This window comes from Halichoerus grypus, chromosome 1 (assembly GCF_964656455.1).
Source record: "Halichoerus grypus chromosome 1, mHalGry1.hap1.1, whole genome shotgun sequence".
In the NCBI taxonomy this organism is placed as follows: Eukaryota; Metazoa; Chordata; class Mammalia; order Carnivora; family Phocidae; genus Halichoerus; species Halichoerus grypus.
This window is the reverse complement of record NC_135712.1, coordinates 215,960,602-215,987,110: the sequence shown is the minus strand read 5'-3', so window position 1 is coordinate 215,987,110 and position 26,509 is coordinate 215,960,602. Positions and strand designations below refer to the sequence as shown.

The 26,509-nt window shown below is 65.7% G+C and overlaps 3 protein-coding genes across 10 annotated transcripts; 2 read left to right on the top strand and 1 right to left on the bottom strand.

Moving 5' to 3' along the window:
* The first annotated feature begins 222 nt into the window (after positions 1-222).
* Positions 223-11,812, top strand: ARHGAP45 (Rho GTPase activating protein 45). Of its 3 annotated transcripts, none has more exons than XM_036100729.2 (23): positions 223-447; positions 1,380-1,710; positions 3,478-3,621; positions 3,843-3,927; positions 4,010-4,082; positions 4,618-4,684; positions 4,788-4,925; positions 5,001-5,065; positions 5,215-5,325; positions 5,413-5,493; positions 6,803-6,985; positions 7,157-7,294; positions 7,384-7,574; positions 7,666-7,787; positions 7,877-7,960; positions 8,120-8,206; positions 8,310-8,482; positions 8,760-8,948; positions 9,025-9,162; positions 9,259-9,485; positions 9,595-9,805; positions 10,629-10,731; positions 11,085-11,812. In XM_036100729.2, exons 1-23 carry the CDS (start codon positions 358-360, stop codon positions 11,420-11,422), a joined length of 3,369 nt encoding a protein of 1,122 aa, XP_035956622.1. In that variant the 5' UTR covers positions 223-357; the 3' UTR covers positions 11,423-11,812. The 3 variants fall into 3 exon arrangements, with proteins under 3 accessions (XP_035956622.1, XP_035956624.1, XP_035956621.1); XM_036100731.2 differs by lacking the exon at positions 223-447 and adding an exon at positions 504-660 and having other exon boundaries at positions 9,595-9,790; XM_036100728.2 differs by lacking the exon at positions 223-447 and adding an exon at positions 504-660.
* A 2,536-nt stretch (positions 11,813-14,348) lies between these two features.
* POLR2E (RNA polymerase II, I and III subunit E) lies at positions 14,349-19,791 on the bottom strand. Of its 4 annotated transcripts, none has more exons than XM_078058519.1 (8): positions 19,636-19,791; positions 18,444-18,618; positions 16,533-16,648; positions 15,828-15,908; positions 15,304-15,362; positions 15,116-15,194; positions 14,923-15,003; positions 14,349-14,769 (listed from the first exon to the last, which is right to left on the bottom strand). In XM_078058519.1, the coding sequence occupies exons 1-7, from the start codon at positions 19,690-19,692 to the stop codon at positions 14,938-14,940; spliced, it is 633 nt and encodes a 210-aa protein (XP_077914645.1). In that variant the 5' UTR covers positions 19,693-19,791; the 3' UTR covers positions 14,349-14,769; positions 14,923-14,937. The 4 variants fall into 4 exon arrangements, with proteins under 4 accessions (XP_077914645.1, XP_035956663.1, XP_035956661.1 ...); XM_036100770.2 differs by having other exon boundaries at positions 14,349-14,730; XM_036100768.2 differs by having other exon boundaries at positions 14,349-14,676.
* A 3,951-nt stretch (positions 19,792-23,742) lies between these two features.
* GPX4 (glutathione peroxidase 4) lies at positions 23,743-26,189 on the top strand. 3 transcript variants are annotated; one of them, XM_036100794.2, is made up of 7 exons: positions 23,743-23,898; positions 24,805-24,899; positions 24,983-25,127; positions 25,242-25,393; positions 25,523-25,547; positions 25,790-25,849; positions 25,927-26,189. In XM_036100794.2, exons 1-7 carry the CDS (start codon positions 23,815-23,817, stop codon positions 25,957-25,959), a joined length of 594 nt encoding a protein of 197 aa, XP_035956687.1. In that variant the 5' UTR covers positions 23,743-23,814; the 3' UTR covers positions 25,960-26,189. The 3 variants fall into 3 exon arrangements, with proteins under 3 accessions (XP_035956687.1, XP_035956685.1, XP_035956686.1); XM_036100792.1 differs by lacking the exon at positions 23,743-23,898 and adding an exon at positions 24,283-24,516; XM_036100793.1 differs by lacking the exons at positions 23,743-23,898; positions 25,523-25,547 and adding an exon at positions 24,283-24,516.
* The last annotated feature ends 320 nt before the right edge of the window (positions 26,190-26,509 follow it).

Here is a 26,509-nt window from a genome sequence, read left to right as displayed (position 1 = left end):
TGCCGGGGAGCCAGGGCCAGCGCACGCGCAGAGCTCCTGAGAGCCGAGCTGGGGGTGGGACCCGGGACCCCACCTTCAAGCCCGCTGTGTGGAGGGGCAGGCTGAGGCCCGGGAGGGTGGGGGGCAGGTCTGTGTCACCAGTCCCCGGCACTGCCTCCCTCCGGAGGCCTTTTCCTGTGGGGGGGGGAGGGCCCGCCAATGAGGGCCGGGCCCGTCACGTGGGCCTGACAGCTGGGGAGGGGGTGGCCAGCAACAATGTGGGCCTGAGGCAGCCACTATTGAGAGCTGCAGGCTTGAGACCCCCAGCCTGCCAGACCCCAGCCCGCCTACCTCGGGCCACTGGCCCCGGGCCCCACCATGTTCTCCAGGAAGAAGCGGGAGCTCATGAAAACCCCTTCCATCTCGAAAAAGAACCGGGCGGGAAGCCCCAGCCCACAGCCCGCGGGGGTGAGTGAGCCTCTCTGTGGAGTGAGTGCGGGCGGGGACCTTGGAGAAACACCCAGGCGGCAGGGGCCCAGGGGTGTGCAGTGTGCTGGGGGCCCAGGACCCAGCGGCTCGATGCTGGGCCGGCGGCAGGGGGCTCACACAAGCTACAGCCCCTACCGGGCTGGACGGCATGGGCCACGCAGGACAGGCTGGGACCCCGGCGTTCAGCTCATGGTAGGAGCCCTTTGGGCTGACCACTGCATCCGTCCCCGCCGACCAGGGCTGGCCTGTGGGGCTGAGGGAGGGGGTGGGAGGGTGCCAGGGTGGGGGCGGCATTGGGTCTGGGACCGCAGGGCGGTGGTCGGGGAATCTGGGGGCAGCAGTGCTGTCGGAGATGAGAGCTATAGCTCGGCTACGTGGCCGAAGGTTTATAGGGCAGCAGGGCACGAAACAGGACCTTGGGTGTAGGGCCTGGGGGGCATCTCTGGGGTCTGGAGGGCTACAAGGTTTGGGGCTATCTACAAGGCCTGGGGGTGTCTGTGGAACTTGGGGGTCTACAGGACTCTTAGGGGTACGGGAATCGACAGAAGTGTCTTCACCAGGGAGTAGGGGTGTCTGCAGCAGCCTGGAGGGGGCTGCAAGGGCTGAGGACCCCCTCTGGCCCTCCGGACTCCACCAGGAAGTGGGGGGCCCCTCCCCCGCACCCTCACAGGCCCCACCCCTGGCTGTGGTTTGGGCAGAGACCGTTGTTTGTGAAAGCTCTGGGGAAGAGGATGTTGGGTAACAGGTGTAGGCGGGGCAGGGCACCAAATCTCGGCCCTCTGACCTCTGGACTTTGATCCCTGGGGGGTCAGGCCGAAGACCTTCCAGAGCCCCCACTTCATTTCTGGGGAAACTGAGGCCGTGCCTGGGCTGGAACACCGGGTCACCAGCTCGCCCCCCCACCCTCCCAGGAGCTGCCCAGGAAAGATGGGGCTGATGCGGTGTCCCTTGGACCCAGCCTGGAGCCACCAAGTGCAGCCTCAAATGCCAAGGCCACGGGCACCCTCAAACGGCCCACCAGCCTGAGCCGCCATGCCAGCGCGGCTGGCTTCCCGCTGTCCGGCGCCAGTTCCTGGACGCTGGGCCGGGGTCATCGCAGCCCGCTGACCACAGCCAGCCCGGCCGAGCTCCCCATCGAGGGGCCCTGCCCCGACACCGTGGAGGACATCTCCCAGCTGCTGACTGACGTGGGCCGCTTTGCCAAGGCGCTTGAGAAGCTCAAGGAGTGTGTCCTGAGCGACGGTGAGAAGCGGCAGGGACACAGGCCTGGGTGGCAGGCAGAGCCGACGCAGAGATCTCAGAGCCTGCGGGCTCAAGGCAGGGTGGAGGGAGGGAAGCAGGCAGGCTCAGGAGGCGATGCATGGCAGCCAGGGCCCTGAGGGATGAGTAGGAGTTCGGAGGCCAGGAGCAGAGAAAGGCACTGAGGCGGAGGGAACATCACGTGTACAGGCTCAGAAACATAAAATGGAGATGCATTTGGGGGAACAAGTTTTGGGGCGTCACTGGTGTAGGAAGTGCGTGAAGCTGAAGGCATCGAGAACAGTGGGCTGAGGGAGCCCAGCTGTTCTCCTGAGGGCCACGGGTAGCCATAGAGAATGGTAGAGCAGAGGCAGGGCATGCTGGAGCCCCGGCCCCGGCTGGAGAGGGATCCAGGAGCGACAAGGGGCAGGACCGGCATGTGAGCCGCCGGCGTGAGCGGCCTGTTTGGGATGGCAGTTCCGTTTTCTCCTCCATGTGGCGCTGACAGCCCAGCTTCCTGCCGAGTTATTTTCATCTGCTTCCTGTTTGTCCCTGGCACCTCGTGCGCAGCCTGTGGCCGCTGCCCACTCCCCCCAGAAGCCGCAGTGCCAGGGCCATGCCTGGCGCTCTGACCTGCCCCCCCCAGGCGCCTGCGCTACAGATCAGGAAACTGAGGCCCCTCGTGGGGCCCTGACCCCCGGCTCTCCCGGCCAAAGAGGGGCCTGAGCTGGGGTTGACCTCAGCCTCCAGAGGCCTCTCCAGAGGCCTGGCCCCCGCTGGGTGGGAGGTGGGAGCCCCCCAGGGTTATCTGGTCCGGGCGGGGGGCCAGAGCGGCTTCCTGGGGAAACTGTCTAATCTCAGTTCCTTTCCGATCCCTGCACTTCCTTGGAGGCCAGGCCTGGGCGGGGCCGAGCCCGAGGGCGTCCTGTGGGAGGCTGGGACAGGGCAGGGGCACCCGTGTACCCGCTTTGGGCCACCTGGAAGAGAGGATGTGGGTTAAGTCCGGCGCTTCCTCTGCTGGGCCTCCTCCCCTGAGCCTCAGGTGTCTCATTTGTGAAATGGGGCCGTCATGGGGCCTGCGGGATAGCCGACTGTAGCCGGCGTTCTCGGCCCTGTGACGGGGGCGAGAACAGTGAGCCCCAAGGTGGGGGACGGTGCAGGGCCCCCCACCCCGCTGGGAGCACCTGGGCTGCGCGGGGCAGGTGGGCGCGGAAGGAAGGTCCCGGGAAGGGGCGTGGCCCAGCCTGCCCCTGGATTGTGCGGGAGCCTGAGGTGCTGGGGCCGAGCTCTCCCGGTGCGGACCTTCAGCGGGGGTCCTCAATGCTGAGACGGGACACCGTCGTCTATCGGGCAGGGGGTCCGAGGGCACGCGGTGTCAAGGCTGTCCTCCCAGCTGGCCGTCAGCCCCTGCCCCCCGTCCCGGGTCCCTCTCTGCAGTCGACAGAACCTTGAGCAGCCCAGAGAGGTTGTGGCAGGAAAGGGGCCTGGGGGGCTGCATGGAGGAGGAGGGCACCAGGACTGCAACTTGGAAGGATAAGCAGGAGTTTGCTCTCTGGAAGGACATGAAGAGTGTCCTGAGCCGAAGGGACTGCCTAAACCACGGTCTGGCCTTTGTGGACCTGGCCAGCCGCCCAGAGAAGCCTGTGCCTCCCCTGGGGTCCCACCTTTGCCTCAGTCTCCCCACTGGGGTCAGGAGCTCAGAGGGGGAGGCAAGCAGGCTTTCCCTGGGGCCGGGGGCTTCCTCCCTGCTCACACCGCTCTGCCCAGCAGACCTCCTCGAGGCCCGCCGGCCCCTGGCCCACGAGTACCTGGGGGAGGCCCTTCGTATGATGCGTCAGATCATCTCCAAGTACCCGCTGCTGAACACCGTGGAGTCACTCACTGCTGCTGGCACCCTCATTGCCAAGATCAGAGGTCAGCCGGCCCCGGGCACGGCAGTCAGGGCCCCGGGGGCCCCGGGAGGGCTTCCTGGAGGAAGGGACGTCTGAAGCGTGTTTTGAAGGGTGCCTAGCAATTTGAGAGACCCCTGCTCTCGTGCTGCTCCTGGGCTAAGGGCTCCCTTCAGTTAGCTGCAGGCAGGGGTGGTCGCGTCCCGGCGTGGGCCAAGCACCCTCGTCCTTGTCTCTGCCCACCAGGCTTCCATTATGAGTGCAACAAAGAGTCTGACAAGCAGGAGTTTGAGAAGGCCCTGGAGACCATCGCTCTCTCCTTCAGTAACACGTGAGCACCGCGGGGCCTGCGGAGGGGGGTGGGGGTGCGGGGCCCGCGTGTCTCCTGATGCCGACCCTTCCCTGCCCTGCAGCGTGTCCGAGTTCCTCATGGGGGAGGTGGACAGCAGCACTCTCCTGTCAGTGCCCCCTGGGGACCCCAGCCAGGTGAGCAGGGAGCCCGGATGCTGCATGGGGCCAGGCTGGCGGGGGGGGCCCTCCTGTCTCCTCTGTCCAGGGTTGGGGTCGGGGGGCCCCTCCTGTCTCCTCCGTCCAGGGTTGGGGTCGGGGGGGCCCTCCTGTCTCCCCCGTCCAGGGTCGGGGTCGGGGTGGGGGGCCCTCCTGTCTCCTCCATCCAGGGTCGGGGTGGGGGGCCCTCCTGTCTCCCCCGTCCAGGGTCGGGTCGGGGGGGGGGCCCTCCTGTCTCCCCCGTCCAGGGTCGGGGTTGGGGTGGGGGGCCCTCCTGTCTCCTCCGTCCAGGGTTGGGGTCGGGGGGGCCCTCCTGTCTCCCCCATCCAGGGTTGGGGTCGGGGTGGGGGGACCCTCCTGTCTCCCCCGCCCAGGGTCGGGGTCGGGGTGGGGGGACCGTCCTGTCTCCCCCGCCCAGGGTCGGGGTCGGGGTGGGGGGGCCGTGGCTGTCTCCTGCGTGGGGCATTGAACAGAGCCCAGCAGGGGCAGACGCACCTGTGTCTCTCCTGAGCAGACCATGGAGAACCTGTACGGATCGGGCAGCGAGGGCGCCTCCCCCAGCGCGGACGACTGTGATGCGGGTGAGCGTCCTCTGAGCGGCACGTGGGCAGGCGCTCGCGCGGTGGGCCGAGGGCGGGAGGGAGGGCTGGGGGCGCCGGGCTGGGCTGAGCGGGTGCCCCGCAGGCGGCCTGGCGCCCGAGGAGGTGGACATGCTGCTGCAGCGCTGTGAGGGGGGTGTGGACGCCGCACTGCAGTACGCCAAGAACATGGCCAAGTACATGAAGGACCTCATCGGCTACCTGGAGAAGCGGACTGCGCTGGGTAAGGGCGGCCGGGCGGGCTCTGGTGGGGCCAGCCCCCATGGCCCCGCGCTCACACGCTCCCCGACCCCCGCAGAGATGGACTTCGCCAAAGGCGTGCAGAAGATCGTGCACAACTGTAGACAGAGCTTCATGCAGGAGGTGGGGTCCCCGGGCCTGGGGGTGCGTGTCAGCCCTGCCCACCTGCACTGAGGATGCTGACGGCCGCGGAGGGAGCCGGGGAGGCTGGGACGGGGACAGGGAGGCTGTGTGGCCTCCCCGCCCCGTGACCGCCGCCCTCCCCCCCACAGCCGCACATGCCCCTCCTGTCCATCTACTCCCTGGCCCTGGAGCAGGACCTGGAGTTTGGCCATGGCATGGTGCAGGGGGTGAGCACGCTGCAGACCCAGACCCTCATGCAGGTGCGCCGGCGGGCGGGCGGCGGGCGGGCGGCGGGCGGGCTGTGGCTGTCCCAGGGCCTCCGCCTGCTCACGGCCTGTCCCCCCCAGCCCCTGAACCTGAGGCGGCTGGAGCATGAGAAGCGCAGGAAGGAGATTAAGGAGTCATGGCACCGTGCCCAGAGGAAGCTGGTACGCCGGGGGGGGCGGGGGGGGCAGGAGGAACCGCACGGGGCTGGCCGCAGTGCCTCCGCCTCAGATGGACGCCAGGCCCGTCCCCCCCAGCTGTGCAGGCAGGAGTGGGGGGACGGGGCATGTGCCGCGGTCCAGAGCGGGTCGGGTTGGCAGGAGACAGGCTCTCCCAGGTCTGGAGCGCGTGTTTCTCTTTCCCGCAGTTCCGTTTGAGACTTTGCCAAAGCTGCTAGATCTTTGCTGTCTCGCTCTGCTAACAGGGCCTGCGGCTTCCCGGCCCAGCTCCCTCCAGCGCCGCCGGCAAACGCACCCCCCCTGCGCCCCCCCGCAAGGGTTCGCTCCTCTGCTCCCGGCCTTCTACACCCCCTTCCGTGAGCCGCGTGCTCATCCCGGTCTGTCGGCCGCTTGGCTCGTTGCACTAGAGCCTGCTGGTGGACGTTCTGGTCATTGCTGGGCTGTTGGTGTCTGTGACCGCTTGGGCCCATCTGTCGGACGTGCGCCCCGAGCCGGCGGGCTGGGGGAGGGTGTGAGCCTGTGAGCCGATCCTGAGCTGCAGCTGCTTTCTTCCTCCGAACCCTCACTTCCTGTCCTTGGCTCACTTTGGATTGGACGAGGGCCTACTTCTTATTGATTTGCCAGAGCTCTTGATATATTAGAGAACTCAGCCCTGGCTGATGTGAGCTACAGACCCCCCACCCCCCTGGCAACTGGTTTATTATTTTGACTTTTGATTTTACCTGCGGCCTGTTTTTCTGGGCGGAAGCCTGTGAGCGTCAGCCGTTGTCTTTTCTCACATGGTTCCTGGGTCCTGTGTCATGCACTCGAGGCTGTGTTTAAATATTCTGCACGGCTTCTCTTGGTATTTGTACAAGCTCACTTACGTTTAAGCCTCTGACGGTGTAGGCTGCGAGGTGTGGCCCCCAGAATACCCACTGGGTTTCTGACCAAGCGCTCTTCCTGCCAACCCTGAGGGTGCCTGGCTTCCTGCCGGGGCGGCCTCACTGTTCTCCCGCGTACGAGGGGAAGTGAGAGACGGAAGCGTGGCTGCCACTCTGGCGGGGGCGGGCGGGGGGCTGGGCGGGTCGCCGAGCTCGCGTCTCTGCTTCGGGGGCTGTAAGGATCCTCCCAGGGTCCCACTGCGGGCGTCCCTCGTGTTCTCCTGCCGTCAGCTCTGGGGCAGGGCCTCGGTCGCGCTGTGGGCTGTGGGTTGTGGGCACGTGTGGACGGCTGAGGGTCAGCGAGGGAGCCGGGGGACCGGGCCCAGCTGGACGATGGCTCTGGACCGGCGTCCTCACCCCCATGCCCGCAGCAAGAGGCGGAGTCCAACCTGCGCAAGGCCAAGCAGGGCTACTCGCAGCGCTGTGAGGACCACAGCAAGGCTCGCTTCCTGGCGGCCAAGGCCGAGGAGGAGCAGGCGGTCACTGGGCCCGGGGCCGCCGCCTCCAAGACCCTGGACAAGCGGCGGCGCCTGGAGGAGGAGGCTAAGAACAAGGTGAGCGCGGCCGGGCAGGGGCAGCGGAGGGCAGATCCTGACACCGGCAGAGGCGCATCCGCGGGCAGGCCTCCCTCCCCTCTCCGCGGCCCGGGCTCCCGCGGCGGGCCTGGCGGCGCCCGAGGCCCGAACCCGGCTGAGGGCTCTGTGTGCCCCCCGGCCCCCGGCTAGGCAGAGGAAGCCATGGCCACCTACCGGACGTGTGTGGCCGACGCCAAGACGCAGAAGCAGGAACTGGAGGACACCAAGGTGACGGTGCTGCGGCAGATCCAGGAGGTCATCCGGCAGAGCGACCAGACCATCAAGTCGGTGCGCGCCCGGCGTCCCCGCGCCCCGGCCGGGCGGGCTCGGCTGCGCGTCACCGTGGCTCACGCCCGGCCCGCCCGCCCCGCCCGCAGGCCACCATCTCCTACTACCAGATGTTGCACATGCAGACAGCCTCGCTGCCCGTGCACTTCCAGATGCTCTGTGAGAGCAGCAAGCTCTACGACCCGGGGCAGCAGTATGCCTCCTACGTGGGCCAGCTGCAGCGGGACGACGAGCCCGACGTGCGCTACGACTTTGAGCCCCACGTCTCCACCAACGCCTGGTACGGCCCCCTGCATGTGCCCGGGGTCGGGCCCCCCCGACATGGGGCTGGCCGTGCCGATGCTTCCGTGACCCCCATCCTGTCCCTCCAGGTCCCCGGTCATGCGGACCCGGAAGGGAAGCCTCGTCAGTGACGCCACGGGGGTAGAGGCCACCGGCAGCCCCGAGGAGGAAGGTGGGCCCAGCGATGGCGCACTTGCCAAGGAGCGCAGGGGTGAGTGCGGGGCGGGGGTGCAGGGGTGTGGGGTGGGCGTGGCCTCCCCGTGGCCACTCGGCCCCCACCGGACACGCCTCCTTCTGCAGGTGGGCGTGGACACCAGGTGCACAAGTCGTGGCCCAGCGCCACGTCAGACTCGGACGGCAGCCTGGACCCCAGCCCTGGCTCAGGTGAAGGGACCTGTCAGCCCGGGCCTGGGGGCTGGGGGGACTCATCGTGCAGCCAGGGCCCTGGAGGGTATAGCGGCCGTGAGCCAGCTCCGGGGAGGGTCCGGCTGACCCGTGGTCTGGCCCCGGGGGCTTGGTGCCTGACAGCCGTCTCCTGCTCAGGGGACTTCAAGAAGCTGGAGCGGATGTCGTCCAGCGAGGAGCTGGCGGACCAGGAGGGCAGCGCAGGGGCGTCAGCCTTCGAGCAGGGTGAGGGGCCCTGAGCGGGACATCAAGGGGAGGGGTTCTGGACTCGGCCAGGGGCCCGGCCCTGCCCTGCCTTGCTGAGGCTGACCGCCTGCCCCACCCCCAGCTGCCCTCAATGGCATGGCCCCCGAGCTGCCGGTGGCCGTGCCCAGCGGACCCTTCCGCAACGTGGGGCTGTCCAAGGCCGCCCGCACACACCGGCTGCGGAAGCTGCGCACACCAGCCAAGTGCAGGGAGTGCAACAGCTACGTCTACTTCCAGGGCGCCGAGTGCGAGGAGGTGAGCGGGGCTTGGACGGCCGGGCACGCGTGCTCAGCGAGCTCCCTTCAGCTGGGAGCCGGGGGAGCACGTGGAGACCCCGAGGGCCCTGCGGGGAGAGAGAGCGGGCAGAGGTCGGCACTGGTGCCAAGGCCTGGAGCGGGGCCGGGCCGTCGGAGGACCCAGGCCCGGGGGGCAGGCAGAGGCGCGGCACCCATGGGGAGGGGAGGGTCAGGAGGGCTTCAGAGAGGAGGCGGCGGGGGCCAGGGGCTCACTCACTCGGCGCCCGCCCGCACAGTGCTGCCTGGCCTGCCACAAGAAGTGTCTGGAGACACTCGCCATCCAGTGTGGCCACAAGAAACTCCAGGGCCGCCTGCAGCTGTTCGGCCAGGACTTCTCCCAGGCGGCCCGGAGCACGACCGACGGTGTGCCCTTCATCATCAAGAAGTGCGTCTGCGAGATCGAGCAGCGGGCGCTGCACACCAAGGTGACCGCCCCGGGGGCGGCAGCGGGGGCTTGTCCTGGGGGCGGGCGTGGGCCCTGGCTGACGGCGGCCCCCACAGGGCATCTACCGCGTCAACGGGGTGAAGACGCGCGTGGAGAAGTTGTGCCAGGCGTTCGAGAACGGCAAGGAGCTGGTGGAACTGTCACAGGCCTCGCCCCACGACATCAGCAACGTCCTCAAACTCTACCTGCGGCAGGTGGGGCGGGGGGCCGGGGCTGAGCGCACGCCAGCCAGGGCAGGGGTGGGGCTGCCGGGCCGGGGCCACGGACCCCACCGACCTGTCACCCCGCAGCTGCCCGAACCTATCCTCTCCTTCCGCCTCTACCACGAGCTCGTGGGGCTGGCCAAGGACAACCTGAAGGCGGAGGCAGAGGCCAAGGCGGCGTCGCGGGGCCGGCCAGACGCTGCCGAGAGCGAGGCCGCGGCCACAGCCATGGCGGGCCGGCTGCGGGAGCTCCTGCAGGACCTGCCTCCCGAGAACCGGGCCACACTGCAGTACTTGCTGCGGCACCTGCGCAGGTGAGGGCCCAGGCGGGCGGGGGCCGGGGCGGGGGGGGGCAGGGGCCCGGGGCGGGCGGGGGCCGGGGGGGTCTGCTCATGCCTGCTCCTGAGTCCGCGTGACCCCTAGGATCGTGGAGGTCGAGCAGGACAACAAGATGACTCCGGGGAACCTGGGCATTGTGTTTGGACCCACGCTGCTGCGGCCAAGGCCCACCGAGGCCACCGTGTCCCTGTCCTCCCTGGTCGACTACCCCCACCAGGCCCGCGTCGTGGAGACCCTCATTGCCCACTACGGCCTGATCTTCGTGGAGGAGCCCGAGGAGGTGCCTGGGGGCCAGGTGAGGGTGGTGGCGGGGCCCAGAGCTGCCCACTCCAGGGGGGCCGGGACCGAGAGCCCTGGTTTCATCAGGGTGGTCAGGAGGGGCCTCGGAGGCATTTTTTTTTTTTTTAACTCCATTTATTCATTTGACAGAGAGAGACACAGCGAGAGAGGGAACACAAGCAGGGGGAGTGGGAGAGGGAGAAGCAGGCCCCCCGCTGAGCAGGGAGCCCGATGCAGGGCTCGATCCCAGGACCCTGGGGTCATGACCTGAGCCGAAGGCAGACGCTTAACGACTGAGCCACCCAGGCGCCCCTCTCGGAGGCATTTTTAAGCAAAGAACCGACGAGGGGGGGCTCAGCTCTGGGGGAGCTCCACTGCCAGTGCAAAGGCCCTGCGGCCGCGCCTCCCCCACCTGCCTCTGGAGCCCGGCCCCGTCCAGCTCCTCCAGCACGTCCTCAGGCTCGGGCTCGCGTGCTGCCCCCCGGGGCCACCTGCCACTTTGCCCGGCTGCCGGGCCACCGGTTCTCACTTCCACAAGCTCTGCGTGCTTGGTTTCCCAGCACCTCGCTCGTGCTCCAGCCCCCGCGGAGGGTCTGTCCTCCCTCTCCAGGGGCCTGTGGGTGTGCAGGGGGCGTCCACGCGGGGCCTCGGCCTGCTGCCCCAGGGGGACAAGCACAGCCCGTGCACGGCACGGGCTTCGGTGTCATCACATGTACGCTTGCACAGGGTGCTAACAAGTTTTAGGCTTTTTCAGTTTTTAGTCAATTCACAACAGAGGACAGAGCTAGGGATGGGCGGGAGTCGCGGGCCCTCCCCCAGCCCCGTTCTCCCACCTGCAGGACGGCACGTACGCGCAGCGGGCTGAGGCCGCGGGGCAGGACCCAGAGGCCAGTGCGGGGGCCGCCTTCCCCCTGCAGGAGGAGGCCGCGGACGGGGACCCAGGTAAGCGGTGGGGACGGCCAGGCGGGCTGCTGGGCGGTGTGCCTGGGCGCCGCGCGGCTGGGGTTTGTCTCCCACGGAGAGAGCTTGTCTGACCTGCCGCAAATACCAGCCAGGAGATGCCTTTCTGAGGTGTGTAGACACCGGAGGGGGCACCCTGCACACGGCAGCAGCCCCGTGCGCCCCGTGCGCCCAGCCTGCCCCTCTGGCTGTGGGCGGGCGGCGCGGGGCAGGGAGCCGGGCCTGGTGAGGGTGACAGCATGTCAGGCGGTGGGCCCCAGGGCCCTCCTGGTCACGACATGTCCGTCTGTCCTGTCTCCCCCCGCCCGCGCCCCCCGCCTTTCCTGACCTCCCAGAATCCCAGGTGGCCTCCAATGACTCCGACTCCGAGGTGGAGGAGGCCTCAGACCTGCTGTCCCCAGCGGACGGGGGCGCCGTGCACCGCCTCAGTTTCCTGGAGAAGCCGGGCAGCGAGGCCAGTGCGGAGGAGGGCCAGGGCAGCCGCAGCGGCAGTGAGGAGCAGCTGGGAGCCGCGGCCGCGGCCGGGGACGGGGAGGGCCTGGCCCAGCAGCTCTCCGAGTACAACACCAACCAGTGCAACAACGTGGCCGAGGTCCGGCTGCCCGCCATGAGGCTCCGCGGTGGGCGGGTCGAAGCAGGCTCAGGCCAGGAGAGGCAGCCGGAGTTTGTCTAGCTGGGGCACCGCATGTCCAGTGTCTGTGGATGTCCAGGCCCCGCGAGGCCTGCTCCAAGCCCAATGCACCGAGGACACTGCTGGCTGCCTTTTCCAGAAGCTTCCGGGAGCATGGGGTGAGGCTGAGGCCTGCCCCGTGTTTGCCTGCGTGCTGGGGGCCGTGTGGACGGAGAAGCCATGTACGCCCCTGCTGAGTGGCCCTGCCCTCAGGGCCAGCCACCCCACTGGCCACTGGGCCACCACGGAGGCCACGCTGGAAGCCAGATGGCAGGGGCCAGGAGGCAGCGTCGGGCCCCGGAGGGTGTAGGCACGCGGTGAGGTCTGTCCTGGGTCACAACGTAGATTTTCAAATGCACATTTATTTTGCTTAAAATAAAGTTTTAAATCTGAGCCCATCTTGTCTGGTGGTGTGGGAGGGGGCTGCAGTCGACTTAGCATCTCCTCGGTGCCTCGCTGGAGACGACTCGCAGGAAGAGAAATTCCAGTAAAACAGCCCAGTTAGGGACCTTCGAGGCTGGCTGTGCACACACAGGCGTCAAATAAGCACTTCCTAGAAACTTCTGGCCCAGCACTGCTTGGTGGAACCTTCCAGAAACGCCGCCCATTCAGGCTGTCAGGCTGACAGCCACCAGCCCCACGTGGCTACTAAGCCCTGGAATGTGGCCGGGCCGAGCACCTGAAGTGCAAATCTCCTTTACACTGAGCAGCCTCAGGGCCGTGGCCACCTTGTCGGGCAGCACAGCGAACCCTCAGCCAGCAGCGGCCGAGGACCCTCCCCAATTCCTCTTACTGACCCCTCACCCCGGCTGCACTGATCTTGGAGGGTCAAGGTCGGCTCAGCAGCGGGAAGACCCGACCTCTCATTTGCTGCGAGAAACTAGATGGAATTCACACCCATCAGGACATAAACGGCTGGGGAGAGGGGCCGGCCCCCGAAACCTGCAGCCCACCCCCCGGCTCAGTTGAGCAGCATCAGTGCCAGACAGAACGCTCTGCAGCACTAAGAAAGATCCGGAAAAGGAGGTCACCGAGCCAGCAAACAGCGGTCCAACACTGGCGAACAGCACACGGCCATGCCCACGCGTTTACGCCCTGCCTGTGGCCACCGCTACCCAAAGTACAACAGGGACCATCTGGCCCAGAGCTGGAAATACAACCACAGTAAAAAAAATTCGGTTATTGGTCTTTTCTCCTCACAGTGGGGTTTTAATTGTTCCTTGTGTGTTTGTAAATAAACGTGCAAAGCCGTGTGAGAATGTATCTGACTACGAAGTCGAGCCATGCGAGGAGTCTCTAAGCGCACAGCTCAGCGGCGTGAAGCACACTCACCCTGTCCTGTAGTCACCCCCACCCTCCATCTCCAGAACGTTCCATCTCCCCACACGGAGACTCTGTCCCCATTAGCGCGCACTCCCCACCCCCTGCCCCAGCCCCGGCTCCCACCCTCTCCTCTCTGTGTGGACGGACTCCTCTGGGGACCTCCTGGGAGTGGGGTCTGGCTTACTTTGGACAAGCTGACTCTGGAAAACAGCGCATGTGTATTGGGGGGGAGGGGACAAGCTCTACCTTTCACAGGTGGATGGATCCGTGGGAGAGGACCTGTGCGCGTGCACAGCAGGACCCACTGGCCATCCTACAAGGCATCGAGACCCCGGTCTGTCCAAGGGGAAAGTGCATCCCTGTGTCACACTGGGCCCAGGAGTCGATCGCAGAATTTAAGGCCACGTGTAAACGCACCAAACTTATGAACAGATTTTTGAGAAATCTAGATCACAGAACACACCTCCGCCAAGTGTGTATGTGATGAGAGACACACGCACACCCGTGGCTGCGTGCTGGGAGCGACAGGGACACGCGCGGCCCAACTACACGGCACGCGAGGGGCGGGCAGACCTTCCTGCACAGACGACATGCACATGGCCTCTGAGCCAAGAGAACAGCTCGCGTGGTCAGTCATCAGGGAGAAGGCATCCCACGCACAGCGAGGCCGACCTCACCGCACGGGGCGGCCAGCAGCGAGCGCTGCCGAGGCCGTGCGGGTCTGACACGGGCCGCCGAACGGCCTGGCGGTTTCTCCACCGGGTGACCCGCTTCCACACGACCCAGCAATTCTACGGCTAGATACACACCCAGAAAAAATGAAAACACATGTCGAGACAAAATGTGTACACGAATGCCCACGGCAACGTTATTCACAACTCGCTGCCAAAAACGGATGAACCCAGTGTCCGTGGAGGGTAGATGGGTAAGTAGAATGTGTGTGCGCGCAGCTGGACAGGGAACACACAGTGTGTCCCCCACACACCGGAGCGTCCCGCGGCCGCAGACGGGAGTGAGGCGCCCTCACGCGCGGCCCCGGGGACGGACCCCGAGCCCATGACGCTCAGGGAGGGAACCAGACACGGAAGGCCACGTGCGGTGAGTCCACGTGAGTGACACGTCCAGAACAGGCTCGTCCGTGGATGGGAAGGGGGCTCGTGGGGGTGGGGGCTGGGGAGGGGTGACGGCTGATGGGGACGGGGTTTCTTTCGGGGTGATGACAAGGTCTAAAAGCCACTGAGTGGTGTGCTGCAAATGCATACGCCGTGGTACGTGAACTAGGTCTCAATAAAGCCGTTGTTAAAACAAAAAGAAAAGCAAACCTTTTAACCCGAACCAGGAAGGCCTTCTGAAACTAGACACTAATGGGGAAACTGGATAACCTGACCACAAACTTTGACGCAAGGAAAACACCCGGAATAGAGCTGAGAGCGAGCCCAGCAGCACTGCCCCCGCCCCACGCTGCCCACCCCCACCAAAGACTGGACAGGGACGTGCCTGGACATGGCCACCCTGGGGGGCGGGGGGCAGGCCCAGGGTCTAGAGCCTCGAGCAAGGCCACTCACTGCAAACCTGTCATTCTGCCTTGCTTCTCCAGATAAGCCACTTTACTTGCACAAATACTTTTAATTTTTAAAAACACCCAGCATCAAATAGCAACTCGCTCCCTGCTGCCCCGGGTGTGCTCAGACGGCCTCAGGGCCACCCTAGCGGGAGCCCGGCAACACCACAGTGCTGGAGGCTGGCCGGAGACTTGAGCCAGGACTGCTGTGGGTCACCGGCTGCTGCAGGCCTCCCCGTGGCATCCTGTCCCCTCCGGAGGCACGCTCACGCAGGGTCCAGGGTGGGGCTCAGCATCCAGGTGAGGTCGCCCCGGGGTCCAGAGCAGCAGTGGTGAGGTTCCTGGGGGGCGGCGGCGGTGGCCACAGCCCCATCTGTCTCCAGGCCGCAGGGCGGGAGAGAGAAGGAAGGACGACCACGTGTCACGTCTGTTGTGTGAGGTGAGACCAGCCGAGCGGGAAGTGGGGCTGCCGACAAGGCCCCCCAGGAGGTGACACAGAGGACTGGGGGGGAATGGGAAGACGGGGCTCACTCCTGGATAGGCCCTTCCTGCACCCCAAAAGGGAGAGCCCTCCCCACCCCCGTCCCGTCGGGCCCCGTGGCCACAGCGCACATCTCACCTGTGAGCCGGGCGGCTACTGCACCAGCCGATAGGTGATGTACCTCCCTGCGGTCTCACTGGGCCGGATGATCTTTACCACCTGTGGACACACGGCAGCAGGGGCTGGGGCGGGGCCTCACAGTGGACCCTGGGCCTGGGCGAGGAGCCGGCGTAGCCCTGGCTCTAGAGGGGGCTGGGGTGGAACGTCTCACCTGCCCTCGCTTTATCCCGAAGTAGCGGGCCACCGGGTCTCCGGCCTGGATCCTGGGCAGCTGGTTCTCTCGGAGTTTACTGAGAAGCTCAGTCAGGGAAAAACCCAGGCTCCACTGGCTGGGGTGCGAGTAGGGGCGTGCGGGTGGGAGGGGAGGAGAGGGGCCCAGGGCAGGGGCCGAAAGGATACTACCGGGCCAGCAGCTCGGTCACCTCCTCCTTGGTCATAACGACGTGCTCTGGGACCAGCTGCCAAGAGGAGAAGCTGAGTCTCCAGGGGTGCGAGAGACCCCACTGTACCCCCACACAGAAAAGGGGAGCAGGGCGGGCCGCAGGCTGTTTCCTTGGCGTGAACCACCCACCCAAGGCGCTCAGGGACGTCACAGAGGCCCTGGCTGCAGTCCCACCCTGCTCCTGACTCCACACGTGGATGAGGGACTAGAGCCTGCAGCTCATGCAGACGGGCCGTGGGACACAATCTGGGGACCCTGGGGCAGCAGATTCCACCCCCCCACCCCCCAGCTTCCTGACTCGTGGCAGGTTCGCAGGTGATGCTGCTGCTTCCCACCCAGGGCCACACTCGGAGACCCCCGCTCTACTTCCTTCGGCAGATCTTCACCCCCAAACAGGGAGCGCCGGTGCCCGGACACATCCCCATCGGCCTCCTACGATCTGGCGGGGGCCACATCTCTGCCGTCCCCAGCAGCCCCCTACCTCGTGCTCCGTGATGTTGATGAGTAGCTCCTGCTGCAGAAACTGCTCCAGGATGTACTTGGGGGCCATGTCTACCAGGGACTGGAAGAGAGGCCGACCCTCATGCACAGCCAAGGACCAACATGATGCCACCCCATTTCTTCCCCAGAGGCTGACGGTGGGCTGGCGGCCAAAGGAGGCTTACTTCCACACTTCAGTAAGGGGCCACGCGTCATAAATCAGGAAATCCCACCGCCGGTCAGCGGGACTTCTCGAGGAGGAAGAGCCCGCCCGCCCCGACACGTTTCCAAGGTCTCAGCCTGGTGTCACAAACAGTGACATCTGACAAAGCGCTCCCAGGGTTGTCCCTGTGCTGGTGGGACTGCGAGAACTCTGCACAGGGACGAGACCGCTCGCTCGCCCACCATCCCAGACAGCAGCCTCCACCCAGACCTGTCCAGCCCACACTCCGGGATGCGGGCACCCACACGGGCCACCTCGCCGCTCTGGCTTCTCTCAGCAGGCATCGGCCGCGACAGCACTGGGAGAGCCGCTCCCTCCCAGATCCCAGGCTCCCGAGGCCCCATCAGGACACGGGGCCGACACCCCCAGGGGCCGGCGGGCAGCGTGCCAACCCTGGGTGAAGACTGTCAGCAGGGCCCGGGGAGCGGGAACGTGAGGCGCACGGGCTCCCACCTGGGGGGGGCGGACCACACGCACGCCCACCTGCTTGGCGGAGGGGGTCATGCCCTGCTGCACCACGATGAGGGCCCGGGTGATGTTCTCCTCCTGCATCCGCTGGCAATACACCTTGATGGTCTTGATTCCCACTTTAGGCTCCTCTGCGGACAGAACACATGGTGGTCCACACTGCAAGGGCCCCTCTTCCCTGGGGGGCCCTGCATCCTAGCTCCACCTCACCAAGGCGTCCCAGCGCCACTCGGGAACAGGCTCTTCTCCCTGGGGCCTCAATTTCCCCACGAGCCCAACGGGAACCAGGGTGCTGGCTCTCCTCCACATCTGCTGGGGAGCTGGAAGGTACCCTGCGCCTCCCCACCTAACGGATCCTCTCTGGAACTAGGATCTGTGTATCTGTTTGGTCCGGTGCCTCAGTGGTTCCAAGGTCTGCGAACCCCCAGAGGAAGCAGTTTGCCTGGTCTAGGTGCCGCCGAGGTGGCTGCATGTTCAGAAGGGACGTGAAGTCAGCTGACCTGAGGGACCACAGTCCCATCCCTGCACGGCCAGACCCACTGGACCCTGAGCCGAGCAGAAGGTCAACAACTGGCTGCCAGCTCCAGGATGTGTGCGGGGCTCCCAGCCAGGCCTTCACGTGCGTGCAGCACATGTCCTCAGACCCTCACTCGCCTGACGGGCAGTGTCAGGGGCTGAGTTGTGTCCCCCAAAATCCTTGTGTTAGAGCCTTAACCTCCGGTACCTCGAATATGACTGCACTTGGGAACAAAGTCTTTAAAGAGACAGTTAAATCTGAACAAGGTCGTTAGGACAGGACTTAATCAGACAAGACTGGTGGCCTTCTAAGATGTGAGCACACAGAGACACACAGGGACGATCCCGTGAGGACACGGCGACGGCCGTCTACGCGCCAGGGAGAGAGGCCTCGGGAGGACCCAGCCCTGCCGACACCCTGGTCTCAGACGTCACGCCTCCAGCACCGGGAGGGGCTCAGTGTGATGTCGAAGCCGCCGGTCCGTGGGGCTCTGCTACGGCAGTCCAGGTGGACTGGCATGGCAGGAAACTCAGTCCTGTCCTGGGGCCCGTTCGAGAACACGACGTGCCCCTGTCCCACTCCAGGGAGGGCCCTGCCACCAGGCAGATTCTGAGGAGGCTGAGACAGCTCCACGGGGAGGCACGTGATTAGGCACCAAGGCTTCCAGTAAATACGCCTTACACGTGCTCGGTCCATCCTGCACATGTTTTCTACCCCCGTGATTCTAGGCAGAGGGCTGGGCCCCCAGAGTGCTCACTACACACACGGCCTCCCAGCCTTTATGGGCTTTACAATCAGGCCGCCTCAGTGCAGTAGGGGCCAAGACAGAGGAACACAGGGGTCCTGGGACACCCCGTGGTGGGCTCTTTGCCTGACCTGGAGCTTAGAGGGGCTCCTGGAAGAGGAGGCACCTGCACTCGGGTCTCCGAGGAGGACAGATGGACACTGAGCAGGCAGAGCAAGGAGGAAAGGGTGTGGTGAGGGGGGTGTGCCGGGCCCAGGACAGGGTGAGAACCCTGCAGCAGGACAGGAAGGAGCTTCGGGGAATGAGAAGCACAGAGAGTGGAGGATGTGGGGTCAGAGAGGACACAGGTGAGTCTGACATCAGGAGGGGGCTGGGGGCCTACCGGGGAGGCCTGTGATAACCCTGCTGGACAGAGAAAACCATCAAGATAGAAACAGCGGAGAACTGGAAAAAGTGCTCAGAGAAGTTCAGAGGTCAATGGCATCATCCCCAGCGGGGAGGAGGAGCTCTCTTCCCAGAACACACAGAATAAAAGGGTTGGTGTAGACACTGGGTCACTCAGCAGGCAGCTGCTACGAGCTGACCCGAGTAGGCCCTTGGATGGCTCTACCAGAATGTGGCCCCTAGGAGACACACAGCCACCCCGGACCAGCAAGGCCCTCACCTGGGAAGAAGACGAACATCTGGTCAGTGGGGTCGTCATTGTGGGCTACCAGCACCGTGAGGTCTGTGCGCCGCGGCCGCCCCTCACTCGGCTTGTCTCCAAACTGGGCCTTGAACTCTTCCAGCGTCTGGTCCAGCTCATCCTGGGTCACCAGGTAGCCCCGGTCGTGGCACAGCTGCAGAGAGGACTAGCCAAGTGAGCTCAGGGCAGAGGAGGGATGCGGGAAGAGCACGGGCCGGGTGAGGCCCCTGCAGAGGATGACACGGGCTTGGGGGCCCGGTGCGACAGGTGCATGTAGAGGTCAGACAGGAAGGGGAAAGTGGGGACAAAGACCAGGACACACCCCAAGAGAGCTCCTGCACAGAGCCGGCTGCCACACAGCTGGTCACCTTACCCTGAGCCTCGGGGACAGGCTGTGATTGGGCAGCCGGGGCAGAGCTATGGCCGGGGGTCTGGGGCACATGGAGGCAGAGGGGTGGGAGGGGCGCTGCGGGGCAGGCCAGGGCAGACTCTGGTTGGGAAAGGGGACAAAGGCTGAGGGCCAGGACTCAGAAGTCAGGGCGCTTCGAGTGGGCGGACTGAAGAGGACCCAGACGAGAAAGGGAAGGTCAGAGCTGCTGCTCGGCCCCGCGCCCACCACCCCCTCCCCCCAGGAGGCCCCTGGCCTGATTCTCGGCGCAGAGCCCCCCCGGCCCCCGGCGCAGTCAGCCGCTTTTGGTGCCCCTCTTCGAGTAGCTTTGCCAAGTGGTAAGGGGACGCTGCAAGCGGCTGCCTGGGTTGAGTCCCGGGGCGGTTAAACCGCTGGCACGCGCGGATGCTCAGCCGGCTTGCTGCTGCTCTCGGTCGTCCCGATCAGCCCGAGTAACTCAAAGCTGCTGGCCGAGACCGAGAAGCGGCCGCCGGCCGGAAACACCCCCGGGCGGCAGGTCAGGCCGGCTGACCCGCAGGGTTCCTCCCACGCCCCCGGCTCTGGGGCTCCGTGTCAGGCCCCCCGGGAGCACGCCCGAGTGGAAGAACGCGGGTCCGCCGCCTCCCCTCTTCAGCTCGACTGAGACCCTCCCCCGGGGCCGGCCGCAGCCCCGCGGGGTCCCCTCCCCGACCCCTCCGCTCCCGCCGCCCTCCCGAGCCGCCGCGGCCCGGCTCGCCCGGCGCAGCGAGGCCCGCCCTCCCCGCGTTAGCCGCGCAGGCCCACCTGCATGATAGTCTTGCGGATCTTCCACAGCCGGTACGTCTCCTCCTCGTCGTCCATGGCCGCCGCCGCCCCCCGTGAACGCGCCTGAGCCCGCGGAAGAACCCGCGCCGACTGCGCCTGCGCCGAGCCAAGACCCCCCCCCCCCCCCCCCGCGCCGCCCCGTGCAGGGCTGTCGACAGCGAACGCCTGGCCCCAGAGACCTTCGGGAGCGGCAGCGCCGAGGGCAGCCCGGGCCTTCCGAGGGCGCCGGCTGGCTGCGCGAGAGCCGAGCAAACGGAACCGCCCACTCTCGCCTCGGCAGTTCTCGCGTGGCCTTGGCCGCGGGGCCTCTCGGGAGTTGTAGTTTCGGCTCAGCGCCCGTCTGGGTAGGGAGTTTAGAATCGGGAGAGGCGGAAGCGAGGTGTGGGCGGGGAAGCTGAGGCTCGGACGCGATCAGCGGTCTCCTCGCCTGCCTCCCAGGGACGGCCGGGCAACGTAGCAGGCCCTCCATAAACATGCATCCAACTGCTGTGGGCCGCGTCCAACTTAATGCCCAGGAGCTTCAGTTTTCCCTTCCGTATAATGGAAATAAAGTGTCCCCGTTTCAGAGAGTTAGCTGAGAATCTAAAGGGACGGAGCTTGGCACAGCCCCTGGGCTCAGGAAATGCTCCCCCTCTGTCTCCCCCCTGTCCTATCCCCTGAGACCCAGCAGGCCTCTGCCTGCATATCCACAGCCCCAGCCCCGACTGTGCATCCGCCCTTCTCCCCGCTCAGCGCTCGCCCCACTGGAGGCCATCAGGAACTTCTCTTTCAGCCATACATTCCCAGAGACGGTGAACAAAACAGGCCAAGCCCCCCTTACGTTCCAGGGAGACAAAATAGAAATCTCGACCACAACAAGAGCATTAGAAGGTGACCGTGCAATGGAATACGGGAGCTAAGCCAGATGGGAGATTTTCAGTTTCAGCGGGGAGGTCAGGGAAGGCAAGGAGCAAGAGAGAGTCCAGCAAAAGGCCAAAGGAGAGGGAGGAAGCTGTGTGAATGTCTGAAGAAAGGTGTATCGGTCAGAGGGCACAGTGTGTGCTTCACTCTGCCCGGTGTGTTGGCAGCAAGGAGGCCTGTGGGGGGAGGGGGAGGAGAGCAGGTTAGAGGGTGTAGTGGGGCAAACCCGGGGAGGCCTTGTTGGTTGGGTTGAAAAGCTTGGGTTTTCTTTTTCAGCCACCGTCAGCATTTCAGCAGAGAGACCAGGCAGGTGACAGGGGAGGGCCACTTGGCCACAGATGGGGGCTCCAACTGGGGTAGGGGTGAGCCGTGGGCAGGCTCCTGGTGTTCTGAAGGTGGACCCCACAGGATTTGCAGATGGACAGGATGCGGAGAAGAGAGAGACAGAGAGGGAGGAGGAAGAGAGCTGCTGGGACCAGGACGGACAGACCAGGGAGAAACAGGTGTAGGAGGCAGATGAGAAAGGGGCTCTGGGGGCAGAGGGCGGGGGGAGCCTGGTAGCTCAGTTGGTTAGGCTTCTGACTTGATTTCAGCTAGAGTCATGGTCTCAGGGTCATGGGATTGAGCCCCGAGTTGGGCTCCCGGCTCAGTGGGGAGTTGGCTTGGGATTCTCTCTCTCCCTCTCCCTCTGCACCAACCCCCACTCGTTCATGTACTCTCTCTCTCTAATAAGTAATTGAAAAAAAAAAAAAAAAAAAAGAATGGGGCTCCAGGAACACCTGGCTGGCTCAGTTGATGGAGCATGAGTTCCAACCCCACATTGGCATAGATTAAAAATAAATTAAAATTAAAATTGAAAGAAAGAGGGCGCCTGGGTGGCTCAGATGGTTAAGCGTCTGCCTTTTTGGCTCAGGTCGTGATCCCAGGGGCCTGGGATGGAGTCCCACATCGGGTTCCCTGCTCAGGGGGGAGGCTGCTTCTTCCTCTCCTGCTGCTATTCCCTCTGCTTGTGCTCTCTGGCTCTCTCTGTCAAATAAGTAAATAAAATCTTTAAAAAAATAAAATAAAATTGAAAGAGAGAAAGAAGGAGGTTCTTGTTGCCCCAAGGAGAAATGTCAAGGAGACAATGGGGTATGAGTCTGGAATCCAGGGCAAGGTCCAAGTGGAGACAGGCATGTGGGAGTCCCTGGAGACTGGAGCCTGGATGAGGTCACCAAACAGATCCGAAACGTTGCCAAGATTCAGAGGCCAAGAGGAGGGGAGGGCACAGACCCTGAAGCAGCGGCCAATCCTGGCCCCGTGAACCGAGGCACATTACTCAACCCTTTTCTGCCTAAATGCCTCCCTTCCCCCTGCCTTGTGGGACAGGAATGAGAACAGCACCCACTTCACAGGGGACCTGGCTACTGATTGCAGCACCAGGTGCCAGCAGTATTACATGAACCCTCCTGAAGTGGAATAAAGAGGTTGCCAGGTGCCCTCCAACGCGGTGAAGAAGGTGTCTGGAGGAGGAGGAGGGAAAGCGATCAACAAGGCCACCAAACAGCGAGTCTGAGCAGACCTGAAGATTAGGCGGGGGGTTAGACAAGCAGACATTATTGGTGACCCTGACGAGGGCAGATGAGGAGGGGGCCCGACCAGAGTGGGATTTATGGGAGTAAAGGAGTTGGAGATGTGGACGTAGATGCCAAGGAGAGAGGGGGCCAAAGGCGGACAGGGAGAGGGCTAGGAGTGGATTTTAAGATGGGAGAAATGGCATCTGTCTAGGTTGCTGGAATGATGGGCAAATCTGAGTAAGGGGATTAGGCATGATTGTTGGAACCTGGGGCCAGGGGGCGGCTGGGCCCAAGGAGGGCTGACCTGGATGGTCCCCCGGGAGGGCTCAGGTATGGGTGGCAGGTGGAGACAGCAACAGGACTGTGGACGTTAGGGAGAGGGAGGAGAAAGGGCTCATGGGAGCAGGTGGGCCTCAGGACCCCAGAGAAGCTCGCGAGGCCTGAGCACAGTTCCAGTGAGTCAGACCAATGTGGCCATGCCACCCTGTCGTTCCAGGGAGGCAGAAGTAGAGGGGGACTGGGTGCTTTCTGAGAAATGAGGCTGCCCAGCAGAGACAATGGGGGCTCCCCTCCAAGAGGTGCGGCTGACAAGTGGGCCTCTGGTAGCCAGGCTGGAGGTAGGAAGCCCTGTGGGAAGGTTGTGCAAGACAAGGAATGGGGAAGCGGCCCCTGGAATGGATTTCCCCATTCCGCTGCTTTTACCACCAAACTTGGCCAGCACTTGGGCAGGCCTGGGTGGGAGGCAGACAAGGGGGGTCTCACTGGCTCCCCCAAGTGAGCCAAGCCCAGAGAGTCCCGTCCCCGTGGCCTCCGCAGCCATGCTCCCCGGAGAGCCCGAGAGGGGGCAAGATGCTGATCGCCGCACAGGTCAAAGTCCAGTCACGGCTGGGCGTGGGGTGGGCGTGGGGGCAGCCGGGCCGCTGAGGAATTCCTCGACTCGGGTCCCACGAGTGGGCGGGTCTGTTTTCTGTACCGCCCTGGCCAAGTGCCAGAACCTGGAGTGAAAACAGGTCATGAGGCCAGAGGTCGAGCACTCCGGCCCCGTGTGCGGACGGCCGTGCACCGTGGGGCCGCAGACAACTCGCTCCGCTGTGTGCCGTCCTCGTGGCCGCCGGGGCCCGCCAACGGTCACCTGGTTAGTGCCCCCCGGCTCACGTGCCCATTCTAACGGCGAGCTGGGTGGCCTCGGGCCTTCTCTGGGCCCACGGGCCGGGCGAGGCGCCCTCGCAGCGACACCGCAGTCGCGAGGGAGCCGGAGTCCGACCCCGTGTGACTTTACAAGAAAACCTCCAGTGTTCAAAGAGCTGGGGCGGTTTTCCTGCGAGTTCGAGCCCCCCACCACGGGTTTCCAGTACTATCTCAAGTTGTCAGGCATCCCGCGGTGCGGCGGTCAACCGCCCGGATAATTGTCCTAAACCCATCAACGCGCCGCCTGCGTGGACCCGGCAGTCCGCCCGCCGGCGAGCATGCGCAGTCGCCCACGGCAGTGAAGCCACCTCCTGGCCCCGGCCCCGACCCCGTCTGCCCCTCGCCCCGGCCTCCCATTGGCTGGCGTCACCATGGGTCCGCCCCGCCCGCGCGTCCGACCAATGAGGGGCCTGTGGGCGTGGCCTAGGGCGGGGAGGAGAGGCCCGCCGGCGCGCGTCCATTGGTCGGCTCGGCGAGGGGAGGAGCCGCTGCCTCCGGCGCCCCCGCCGCCGTGATGAACCTCAGCCGCCTGTATCGCTTGCTGAAGCCGGCGCTGCTGTGCGGGGCCTTGGCCGCGCCGGGTCTGGCCAGCACCATGGTGAGCGCGGCGCCGGCGGCGGGCCGAGGGGCCGTTGGGCGGGCGCGCGGGGCCGCGGTGGGCTCGGGCGGGGGCCGTTCGGGAGCAGGGCTTGGGCGGCCGGAACCCCCGTTGGGTGCCTGCGGGCCGCGCGAGGCCGGCGGCGTCGAGGCCGCGGGGGGCTGGGCGCCCTCGGCCGCTGGCGTCCCCGGCTGGGCCCGGCGAGCGGAGGGCGCCCGGTGGGCTGGAAACCCCGGGTCACGCGCCGCGGGGCGTCCCCGCCCCTCCCCCTCCCCGCGCGGCCCCGGGGCCCTGCTTGGTGGCGTCACAGACGGGCGGCCGGGCGCCCTGGCTCCCGGCCCTTTTTGTCCCCCGGGCGCGGCCCTCGGTGGGCACAGGCGCGGCCGGAGGCGGTCGGGCATGGGCCGCGCGGCCGCCGGCTCCCCGCGTCGCCGGGGGCAGCGGCGCCGGTTGCGGGGCAGGCGGCGGCGGCGGCGCCGAGTCCCCCGGCGGCGGAAGGCGGGGGCTTGCGGGCGCAAGAGGGCGCGCCGTCGGCGGGAGGAGCCCTGTCTCGAGAGGCCAGGGCAGGCGGAGCTCACGACCTGGGACAGCGGCTGTAGCGCCGAGTGCCCAGACCCGGTGCGCGCGGCGCCCCAGCCCCGTCGCCGGGGCACCTGGCGCGGTCCCAAGCCCTCTCCGGGCCTCAGTGTCTTCTCTCCAATGTGCGCTCTTGCGCAGAGGGCGTGCACCCTTAGGAGGAGGAGTCCTCAGTTTTTCCTTGCCCTCGGGAGTTGGTTTTCTCGGCGCGGATCCGCCTGGGAGCCCTTCCTCCGGGGACCCCGGGCCGGGCGAGTGGGCCAGGTGGCAGTGGGCTCCGGGCTCGGCGGCCCGAAGTCCCCACGCCGCTCATGCGCCCTTGCCTTGCAGTGCGCGTCCCGAGACGACTGGCGCTGTGCTCAGTCTATGCACGAGTTCTCCGCCAAGGACATCGATGGACGCATGGTTAACCTGGACAAGTACCGGTGGGTACCCAAGTGCCCGGTGGGAGAGGCGGGGGAAAGGTTGGTGGCCCTGACCTGGCCTCACTGGCCCATCTCACCTTCAGGGGCTTCGTGTGCATCGTCACCAACGTGGCCTCGCAATGAGGCAAAACAGAAGTAAACTACACTCAGCTTGTCGACCTGCACGCCCGATTCGCTGAGTGCGGTTTACGGATCCTGGCCTTCCCTTGCAACCAGTTCGGGAGGCAGGTGCGTGGCTGGCTGCGTCCCTGGCTGTGTCCCCGGGTGTCCCGGTGTGGGGAGAGGGGACCAACGGGAGCACAGGCTCTTCCTCACTCACCCCCACACCCCTGCTTGCCACAGGAGCCAGGGAGTAATGCGGAGATCAAAGAGTTCGCTGCTGGCTATAATGTCAAATTCGATATGTACAGCAAGATCTGTGTGAACGGGGACGATGCTCACCCGCTGTGGAAGTGGATGAAAGTCCAGCCCAAGGGCAGGGGCATCCTGGGAAAGTGAGTGGGAGGCTGGGGGAGGGGAGAGGAGAGGGAAGGGCGGCTCCCCGGGTGGGCCGGGGGTGGGGGCGTGTGTGGGGGGATCGCCTTTGCCACCAGATTCCTCACGACTTCACGTTGCTTTTGTAGTGCCATCAAATGGAATTTCACCAAGGTAAGGGGAGACTGGGAGTTGGGGGGGACGGGAGGGGGGACCGGCCAGGACTGTCCAGGGCCGGCTCCTGCCCCCGGGGCCCCTGTCTACTCAGCCATAGCTCAGTGCCCTGCTCCAAAGTGCTCCAGCCCTGGCCCAAATGGGGCAGCAGGTGGGGGGCTGCTTGCCCCCAGCCCCCCCTAGAACCTCCCCGCCCCCCCGACTGCTGGCTTCCCCCACTGTGACGTGGCCTCTCTCGGCAGTTCCTCATTGACAAGAACGGCTGTGTGGTGAAGCGGTATGGTCCCATGGAAGAGCCCCTGGTAGGTGCCTTTCCACTGAGCCTTCTGGGGGTGGGGGCCGAGGGGAGAGGCCACCCTGACCCCCCTTTTCCCCACAGGTAATAGAGAAGGACTTGCCCTGCTACCTGTAGCTCCACAAGTACGCGCCCCCCCCCGCGGCCCCTGCCCCTCGGAGCCTTCTACCCGGCACCCATGACGGTCTGCCTGAAAACCAGCCCGCTGGTGGGGCAGACCTGAGAACTCGGCGTGCACCCCCCGCCGGAGGAAGGTTCCTCGGCCTGGCCCGGGGCTTGGCGCCCCCCCCGCCACCCCCCCCCACCCCCCCCCCGGTTATCTTGTGGGAATAAAACATACAAATTGGCCTGCTGCGTGCTCCTGCCTCCCTGGGGTGGGGTTGGGGGGCAGGCGGGGGAGCCTTTTGCCCCGGGCCCCTTCTAGTTCAGGGGCAGGTCCCGGCAGCTCCCCAGGCTTCCCTGAGTTCTGAGCGCCCTGGGCTCCTAGGGCTGTGTGTGCCCTGGGGCCCTGCTGCTAATCTTAGCAGCCCCACCCATTGAGTGCAGGCAGAGCTGATCCTGGAGGAGGTAATAGGATTTACTGGCTGTTACTCCTGGCCCAGGGTGTTAACCTGCTGGGAGACCGCTGTTCAGGGCCTGCTTGGGGCCAGTCTTCCCCAGTGCCCGG